This window comes from Sprattus sprattus (genome assembly GCF_963457725.1).
Source record: "Sprattus sprattus genome assembly, chromosome: 10".
Taxonomy (NCBI): domain Eukaryota; kingdom Metazoa; phylum Chordata; class Actinopteri; order Clupeiformes; family Clupeidae; genus Sprattus; species Sprattus sprattus.
This window is the reverse complement of record NC_137908.1, coordinates 13,613,125-13,623,033: the sequence shown is the minus strand read 5'-3', so window position 1 is coordinate 13,623,033 and position 9,909 is coordinate 13,613,125. Positions and strand designations below refer to the sequence as shown.

The 9,909-nt window shown below is 41.2% G+C and overlaps 1 protein-coding gene across 1 annotated transcript; it reads left to right on the top strand.

Annotated features, from left to right (window-relative positions):
- The first annotated feature begins 466 nt into the window (after positions 1–466).
- LOC308370996 (keratin, type I cytoskeletal 18-like) lies at positions 467–7,017 on the top strand. Its single transcript, XM_080845774.1, has 7 exons — positions 467–928; positions 2,788–2,870; positions 3,171–3,327; positions 4,483–4,647; positions 4,910–5,035; positions 5,665–5,963; positions 6,768–7,017. Exons 1-7 carry the CDS (start codon positions 524–526, stop codon positions 6,808–6,810), a joined length of 1,278 nt encoding a protein of 425 aa, XP_080701900.1. The 5' UTR covers positions 467–523; the 3' UTR covers positions 6,811–7,017.
- The last annotated feature ends 2,892 nt before the right edge of the window (positions 7,018–9,909 follow it).

The following is a 9,909-nucleotide window of genomic DNA, read 5'->3' as shown; positions in this document are numbered from 1 at the left end:
CAGAGGCCTATAACAAACTCTAAGAGCCTCTCTCCTAATGTACAAATTTAAGTTTTATGTAAGTGAGTGAAACTTACATCTGTACATTTATCCATAAATTACATTGACAGAGACTGTGAGTTTGTTCGTATGTCTCCGTCACAAATAATTTGCACTGTTGTCACATCACAGAGTAGGATCCAAAATATGGGTACAATATGTGACCAACAATAACTTTTCCTTAGCCCCTCCAGAGAGTAATAACAAGAATGCAATTTGAGGAGGGGGAGACACCAGGGCAGTCAGTGCCTTGGTAACGGGTCAGTTTGTTTGTATTTTGGAGGAAGAGAGAGAGAGAGAGAGAGAGAGAGGATGGGAGGAGACTGAGGGAAAGAGAGAGAACACACGGGAAGTGGGTGTGGGAGGCTCCGGTATAAAACCCATGCCTTTATCCTGTGTCGCTCTTCCTCTCTGCAGCCCAGCTAGAGCAACTCTCTCAGCCTTCCTCTAATTCTTCACGCATTCTGCCCATTTCTCCACCACCATGAGCTACAGATCAGAGCGCATGTCTTCCGTGCATTCAGCCCCAGCTTACCGTGCTGCCAGCATATACGGTGGGGCAGGGGGCTATGGCGCACGGATCTCCTCCTCCTCCTCATCGAGCCTCCGTTCTGCGGCCCCCGGCGGGATCACCGCATCCTCGGCCTTCACCCAGAGGAACTTGGCGGGGGCGTCCCACCAGGGGGGTGTGGGGGCGGCGCTGGGGAACGAGAGGGGCCAGATGCAGAACCTGAACACGCGCCTGGCGACCTACCTGGATAAGGTGCGCAGTCTAGAGCAGGCCAATGCCAAGCTGGAGGCCCAGATCAGGGAGGCGCTGGAGAGGAGTGGGCCGGAGACCAAAGACTACAGCCGCTACAATGCCATCCTGGACGACCTCAGGAAGCAGGTATGGCATTGTGTGTGTGGATGTGTGTGTGTGTGTGTGTGTGTGTGTGTGTGTGGGGTGGGGGGGGGGGGGGGGGTTGCTTGTCTGTGTATGCCAGTCTGAATTCCTGTGTGTGAATGAATGTCTGTCTGTACGTGACAATGTTTCAGTGTTTGTATGTATGTGTCTGTATGTATGTGTGTGTCTGTGTATGTAAGTGTGTGTCTGTGTATGTATGTGTGTGAGTATGTATGTGTGTGTGACAGTGTGTGTGTGTGTCTGCGTCTGTGTATGTATGTATGTATGTGTTTGTACTTAGACTTACTGGGCGGCATGACTGAACAGGAAATGGTTTCCTAACAAATCTCAAATCTCCTGCAGCAACCCTCGAAAAAAGATATTGTATACCACTCTTGTGTCTTTTCTATATTCTATGTAAACTAATCTTAAACAAAATGACTTAATTATAGGAATGTGGGTCTGGTTGTCTGCACTGAGTGAAATAACGTGTCTCTCTGTCACTGGCATGAGTATTCCCCCCATGGCCAGAGGAAAGCCTGAGCTGTGAACTATCACATTTCCTTTCTGGTGAATGTAGGGTGTGGCAGCCATTGCTCCCCCTTTGTGCATTTCCCTCTGGTTTCTCTCTTCCTCTTACAGCATTTACTACTTTCTTCTGCTTTTCACAAATGTGAAGTTTCCTCATCTTATGAGTGGGTATCCATGGTGACAGAGATACACAAACAAAGTTGCTGTTCCCAAAATGCACCTCAAAACATTTGCCGTGTTGCCAGGTCTGTTTAATGCAGAAGTTCTGACTAAGCGACGTAATGCCAAACAGATGTGAAACACACACACACACACACACACACACACACACACACACACACACACACACACACACACACACACACACACACACACACACACACACACACACACACACACACACACACACACACACACACCCACTCACACTCAAACGAACGCACATAGCCACAGATTGTCATATGATCCCTGAGGGGAACTTCTGAAAACCAGTGTTGTGCTGTTTTCAGAGTTATTGATTTAGTATCTCAAAGTAAGTTAGTTGAGTTATTTTCTCAAAGTAATAACTTTCTCATGAGTGTCATTTTGAGATGCCTAGTCATTCTTTTGAGAAAGTTTCTCATTATTTTGAGATGTAGAGTCTTCATTTTGAGAAAGTCTAGGTCTGCAACCCTTGCACTGTGTTAGCTCTTTAGGGGGTCTGGATGTGAACTGCAGCTGCTGTGGTGGGTTAGAGAATCCCTCTCAGTGGGGGATAAAGCTGCAGCAGGTCATCTATAGTTCTTCAAAGCAAAAATCAACCAAGTTTATAAAGTAATAATAAATATACTCATCTTGGACTTGATTTTTTTTGCTGTAATAATTTGAAGCAATAAGCAATATATGGCATGCATGAGTCTCAATCCCTTGTTATTTAAGTCCAACACAAGTATATAAAGTATGAGTACTAAATATATATTTGTCTAACATTAAAAGAACCTCACATCATTTCTTCAAACAGTTAGGCAAGCAGAATTATGGATTTATGTATGTATATGTATATGCATTTGTATATGTAGTGTGAAGACTGTTCATATAGTACTGTCCATTTCCATATAGTACTGTTGTATGTATATGTGTATGTATATGTATATGTATATGTATATGTATATGAATATGTATATGTATATGTATATGTATATGTATATGTATATGTATATGTATATGTATGTATATGTATATGTATATGTATATGTATATGTAGTGTGTAAAGTGTTAATATTGTACTGTTGTATGTGTATATGTATATGTAGTGTGTAGAGTGCTCATATTGTACTGTTGTATGTGTGTAGGTGTTTGACATGATTGTGGATAACGCTCGCCTGGTGCTGCAGGTAGACAATGCCAGACTTGCTACTGATGACTTCAGAGTCAAGTGAGTCTCGTCATGCATGCCTGCATGCTGTTCCTGCATGTCTCTCTGCATTTTGTGTATATATTGTATATATTATATATATGTATTGTATTATTTATATATTAGAGACCATATACAATGCATACTATTTCTATATCTCTCACCATACATGCTATTTCTATATGTCTCTTATCATGCCGGTACATACCATGCATGTATACGGTTGCTATATGTCTTCGATCATGTATGCATACTGCCTCCATGTGTGTATATGTTCCCACAGTGTGCACACACTGAGTGTGTGTGTTTTGTGTCGGTCAGGTATGAATCTGAGCTGTCCATTCGTCAGTCTGTGGAGGGAGACATTGCTGGGCTGAAGAAGGTGATTGACGACACAAATCTCGTCCGCATGAACATCGAGGGTGAGATTGAGTCTGTGAAAGAGGAGCTGTCCTTCCTGCAGAAGAACCATGAGAATGTGAGTCACTACACCCTACAGATTGCACTTACAAGATCATTTTGGATAGTCTTCACTATCCAAGTCCCTCAAAAGAGTATTTACATGAATTGGGGAGGGGAGCCAGGTGCTAATAATACGTGGTCTAAAGTTTGAGTCTCAGGAAGCACATGGTGATTATAGAGTCTGACTATACATTGCTCCTCTCCAGTTGCTCTCCCACTCATTTTAAGGCTGAATCCCATTTCTCCCCCTACCCCTTCGTTTTACCCCTTCCCCTCCGTTTTGCGCGTTCACGTGTAGGGGTAGTGCTATCCCAATTCACGTTAAGACAGAGGGGTAGGGGAAGGGGAAGCGCTTTCTACCCCTCCAAACGGAGATTTTCCGAGGGCACACTTCAAACGGAGGGGTAGACTGATTTCCCTCAATGCATTGCGAACCCGTGATCATTAAAGAACAAACATCGCGCGAGTCCATTTAAAAATGTCGGAAACAGCAGGGAAAGCATCACACAAATGAAAGTATTTTCTTTGCAATTCATGATTTTAAAACTTGTTTGATGAAATGTTGCATTGTGTAAATAACAGCTGCAGGCGCCATGTTTGTTTATGTCTGGTGAGTGACAGCTGTCGCTCTCCTGTAACGTAACAGCTAATGCTTCGTACTGATGACGTACGTAATTGTTGAAGGGCTATCCCATTTCGAAGGGCTAGCGTTCCCTACCCCTTCCTTATGGCTCCGTTTGAAAAAGCGAGGGCAAAGGGGTAGGGGTAAGGGTAGGGGTAGAGATTAGAAATGGGATTGGGCCTTAGTATCTCCTAAGTGTCCCATCTAGATAAAGATGGAAAAGCCCATTCTGTAAAGTATATGGCTTTTAGTAAAGGCATTGTTTTAAAAAACTAACAATGGACACAACCTTATGTTGTGTATCAGCCACGTGGGGCTACAGCCTTTGCACATTTTAAGTGTATGGGGGAAGTCTAAGTCTGTGATATTGTGTGATATGTGGGGAGGTGGAGCAGCGGCTGTCATAATAAATGTAAAGCCATCAACTTAGATATTCATCCTGTTTTAGCCTCATCTGCTCTCTTTGCCTGTCTCAAAAGAAGGAGTCATAAATGGAACACCAGCAACGCAGATATCCACCTACTTTTCCTGTGTGTCCATCTCAAACAGGAAGTGTCAGACATGATGGGTCACATCTCCCAGTCAGGAGTGCAGGTGGATGTGGATGCTCCTAAGGGACAGGACCTCGCTCATGTCATGGATTCGATGAGGGCCAACTATGAGAAGTTGGCTCTGAAGAACGTTGAAGAGCTCAAGATGTGGCATGAGAACCAGGTGGGTGTTAGACACACACACACACACACACACACACACACACACACACACACACACACACACACACACACACACACACACACACACACACACACACACACACACACACTCACACACACACACTTTCTGCTCTCTTTGTACATTACTGTATTCATTTCATTTGAACAATATCTAATGGGAATTATAATGTTCTGTTGCCTTTAGTCCTTTCTCTTTGCTTCCTTTCTCATCATCCCCCCACCCCTGTGTCTCTCCATCTCAGATGTCCGAGGTGCAGGTTCAGGTGTCTCAGAACACAGAGGCATTGCAGGGAGCACAGATGGAGAAGAATGACCAGAGGAGGCAAATACAGACCCTGGAGATAGAACTGGCATCCCAACAGAGCCTGGTACAAAACACACCCATTCACACACACAAACACACACCCTAACCTTTAGTTTTCTGTTTAGCACATACAGTATAAGAAACAAAAAAGCAAGGAAGATGAAAGGTGATGTGATGAGATAATGAAAGTCCTCAAGGGGGTTAACAAGCGGGTGTTCCCACACAATCACACATAAATACACACACACAAAAACACATACACACTAACACATGCAGTGTGTTGATCAGTGCATTATGATGAAGGAGTTCCTATGAGGTTTACCGCAGTATATGTCAAAAATATCCTATCTTTATGTGCTTGTTAAAGGTGGAGTCTTTCACTCTAATTCATTAGAGTTTTCTTTAAATTCAGCGATAATCTCCTCGTGTCTCTGTAGGTGTCTATTCAGTGTGTGCAACAAAAAACTCAAGACTGTGTTTTGTTCGGACACAGTCCTTACTCACAAAGAAATCCGCTCAGACCAAAAAATTCTCTCTTGCAGCAATCAACAATATTCACGGAAGTGAGGGTTGCATGTGATTGGCTGTTGAGCTCAAATATCAACAACCTTTCACCAGGATTGGGGACTGCACTTTTAATGTTAGTTAACAAGAAACATTATAGTATTCTTTATATATTTTTTGTAACTACAGAAATCATCTCTTGACGACACGCTGCGCAGCACAGAGCTACGCTCTAACGGTGAGATGGAGAAGTACAACGACGTCATCCGTCAGCTGGAGGCCGAGCTTGGGCATATAAAGTCAAAGGTCACAGAGCAGGGCCAGGACTACGAGGCCCTCCTGAACATGAAGATGAAGCTGGAGGCCGAGATCGCCACCTACCGCCACCTGCTGGACGGGGAAGACAGCATGCCATGGTCCCAACAGCCCCAGCAGCCCCAACAGCCCCAACAGCCCAAGCAGCCTAAGCAGCCCAAAGCCAAGTTCAAGTGAGTTAACTTATTATATTTTATCAGTTTACTCTGATTCTAGTCACTACAATTACATTTTACCTTTCAACGAACTATCACAGTTCATAGAAATTAAACGTAGTTCTTTAAACATATTTATCACAGTGTCAGACAGTGAAAAAACGTAGTCGTTGTTTTCTCCAGTTTATTGTGTCCATTTGCGCCCCACCTGGCACGTCTCTGCGCCCCACACTTTGAGAAACGCTGAAACCTTATCTATTTGTATAAACAAATAGACTGTAAACCAAAACCTCAGTCTGAAAGCAGTAAGCATATCAGTGAATGTTGTTTTAACCAAGGTGTAAGAGGAGCATCCTTTAGACGATTTATGAGCTCTGTGCCTCCTGCAACAGGTTCCATTAGGAACCGCTAACCCCTTATTGCCCTTTGACCTCAGTCTCCCAGCATGCCTTTCTCCCTTCAATAATTCATTGTCTCTGCAGATATTTGACTCAGTCTCTAAACCAGGGTCCTTAGTCTCAGAACCCTGGCTAATCATCTTGCTAAACCTGCTTTCATGATCATGGTGGACTGCTCCCACTTTATTGCACATAGTTAAGTTCAGTAATTAAGTAAGTTAAGTAATGAAGAGTACAATATAAAGAGTAAAATATAATAACAATGTGTACTGATATAATGAACACACTGTTGCAAATGACTGACCCTTACTCTAAATCTAGCCCTTGTAATAACATGTAAGATGCAAACTGTAGTAAAGAATACGTATATTCAATATCAAGCAACTTGTACCTAAGGTTACTAAGTGGATTTATTTTATTTCAGTTTGACAGATGCTCTGGGGGAGCTGGAAAATCAGGAGGAGTGAAGACACACACAGACACCACACAGCAGGCCTATGAGAAGAGAAAACCACTGCTACATCAAAGAGACCCATCAAAGCAGAAATATCCTATGAAAGACTGCTTTAGAGTCACTGTGAACCACAAACAGACGATGACAATAAATGTCCCTTATGGGGGAAGTGTTTGCGTGTGTTTTTTGTTTTATTGAAAATAAAACGCCTTTGTTTATATTTGCCTTTGAATTTGTTTATAACTTTATCTCCTCTTCAGAAATAATGACATGCAGTTCAGTACACAAGGGCTTGACCTTTTACTTGGGTATGTTACAACAGAAATGTTGAATAGATTCTATGAAATTCCATAAGAAAACTGCCCGCTGGGAGTCACCATGACTCCCGCCTGTGAGAGAAAACATCTGGAACTGCTAAATAGTTCCCTCTGCTGGAGAAAGGAGCTAAGAACAATTTATTTTACAAAATTGCAGTGCACCCCCAGTCACACATCTTTTACTCAGATGCAAAGGAAGCTTATGTCAACAACTTGACAGACATAGGCCAATGTCAGCTCACCCTAATGTCAGTTTACCCCACAATGCTGAATCATTAAGTTAATAATTACAGTGCATGAAATGCCCTGTATTGTTATTCCTTGGCTTCCTATTCTTCTTCTTCAAATTATTACAGTGCATGAAATGCCCTGTATTGTTTTTCCTACTTTTTATTATTACTGTGCATGAGATGCCCTGTATTGTTATTCCTAGGCTTCTTATTACAGTGCATGAAATGCCTTGCATTGTTATACCTACTTTTCTTATTACTGCATGAATGCCCTGTACTGTTATTCCTAAGTTTCTTAATACAGTGCATGAAATGCCATGTATTGTTATCCGGTCGCTTCTTATACTTATTATTATTGTCTTTACGTAGAAACTTTGTTCAAACCACCTCAATTACCCTAGCAACAACCTAGCAACCACTACTATAATGATAACCTAGCAACCACCATAGCAACCACTATGACTACCTAGCAATGTCCTGGCAACCAGCATATCAACCACTTCAATGACCATAACCACCATGACAACCCTAGCAACGCCCTAGCAACCACCTCAATTACCCTAGCAAGCACCTAGCAACCACTACTATAATGACAACCTAGCAAACACCATAGCAACCACTATGATTACCTAGCAACCACCTAAATTACCTATAGAAAAAACCTAGCAACCACTTCTACTTTTCCTTAAATACTGGTACAGGTATTTCCTTCAGAAAATGTATTTTAAGTTAATTTCTTTTGCATTGCATTCACTGGTACTTCCTTTAGGAAATGCATATTTTAGTTAAAACATAACATGTAATTTGTTTATATAACTCATTAGACACAGGAAGTGGCAGTTTAGGCAAACATCTATAGAATCACTAATGATGATTATCAATAATCAGGATTAGGATTGGAGAAGGAAATGGAGGTGACATCAGTGTAGATCTCAGAGGATGTATTCATATTCACAAGACATTATTACATACAATTAAAATGTAAAAAAAATATCTAAAAATACAAAAATAATTTGTATGTATCCAGTGAATTTGACCAATTAAGAATACCAGCACCCTGCTTCATTTATTTAAGCATTTTCAACCACACAACCTTGTACCTGTGTATGTCTGTGAGAGAAATGCACAACAATTAAACTCGGATGCAGTAAAGTCAGAAAGCCTTTTCAGTTCAAGTTGACACTGACATTTTTGCTGTGCCATTCATACATATATTTTTGTTTGTTTATAACACTTTAGTTGAAAGGTACCTGCATCATGATTTTACATCACATTCATAAGTAATGGAGATGAAGACCAGCAATTTAGCAGACACTTTTATCCATGCAGCAATCAGGAATCAAGCCCGGTCAACTGTGGTCAACCACTTACAAAGCAGTGTTGCTCATAATGTAATTCACAAAGAGCTTATGTCTGTACCTGGAAGATGACACAAGATCTGCCATAAAATGCCATAAAATAAATTACACTGTACTGACACAAGAGGGGACTGTGTTATGGGTAAAATAAGTGTGGTGTGATGACGTAACATGAGTTGCTCTTGCCTTGCCGTGTATTTTCTTGTGTCAACACAGTCTACTTTGTTCTACAACTTTTGTGAATACTGGTACAAGTTCATAAATGTTCAACGATTGCTTTTAAAACTGAGTAAGTGGTTATGAATGTGTGGAAATAGCTATGTAGGTGCCCTTCAAATGAAGTGCTACTGTTTGTTTGAGTAGGGATTGTCCCTCCTGTTCCTGGGCCTGCACTGAACCATCTCTCGTCCTGCACAGCATACCTGACTGAGCTCATCAGTGTGGGATTCAATTTACACTAATTGCACTAATTGACTATACACAGACATTATTCTGTACACTTAATGACAAATGTCTTGCAGTTCATATTAATATTATTAATATATACTGACTTTTAGTGTATTGTAAGTAGGCACGCTTGGAGCAGGGGTAGATAAAGGATATGTTATGGGAGGGGATGCCCAGGAACATGTTTAAGAGGATCCGATTATGAAGCTAAATGGACCGTCACACACACATTACACCCTCCAACGTTATTCTGTACCAGTGAAAACTTTGATGTGGTTATATAATTAACTACAACAGAAATTGGACAACATAAAATTATTACATGACACATATCAATGCAAAAAAAATAACATCTGAAAAATAGAACTGTTTTACTATAAAAAATGTCAACATGCACTTTGTCTCATGATGCTTATCCTCTGTTGATGACTATGTACACTACAGATCCTTTCTATGCACAAAACGCATTGCTTTGATTTTCAGTTTTATCTTTCAACACAGTGATGATGTAGATTGCTCCCCTTTTCTACAGAGGTTTGAAGACAGACAATGACCAACATTACTTACACCATCAGAACAATTATTTGGCAGTTTAGTTTTATATTTGTGGATCTTCCACACCTGTGTTTCGTTGTGTTTATATGATATATGGTATGGTATTTTTATGGTCTATTTGCGAAAACAAAAGGACATCAAATAAATAAAGAAATTAGAACTTGAGGAAGGTTCTGATGTGGAGCTCCTTCAGACTGTAGCACCA

Bases quoted from the DNA above. Each gene is read 5' to 3' on its own strand.
- LOC308370996 (XM_080845774.1), top strand. From the start codon at position 524: ATGAGCTACAGATCAGAGCGCATGTCTTCCGTGCATTCAGCCCCAGCT. The intron at 929-2,787 runs GTATGGCATTGT...GTATGTGTGTAG, and splicing joins TGGACGACCTCAGGAAGCAG to GTGTTTGACATGATTGTGGA. The intron at 5,036-5,664 runs GTACAAAACACA...TTGTAACTACAG, and splicing joins TGGCATCCCAACAGAGCCTG to AAATCATCTCTTGACGACAC.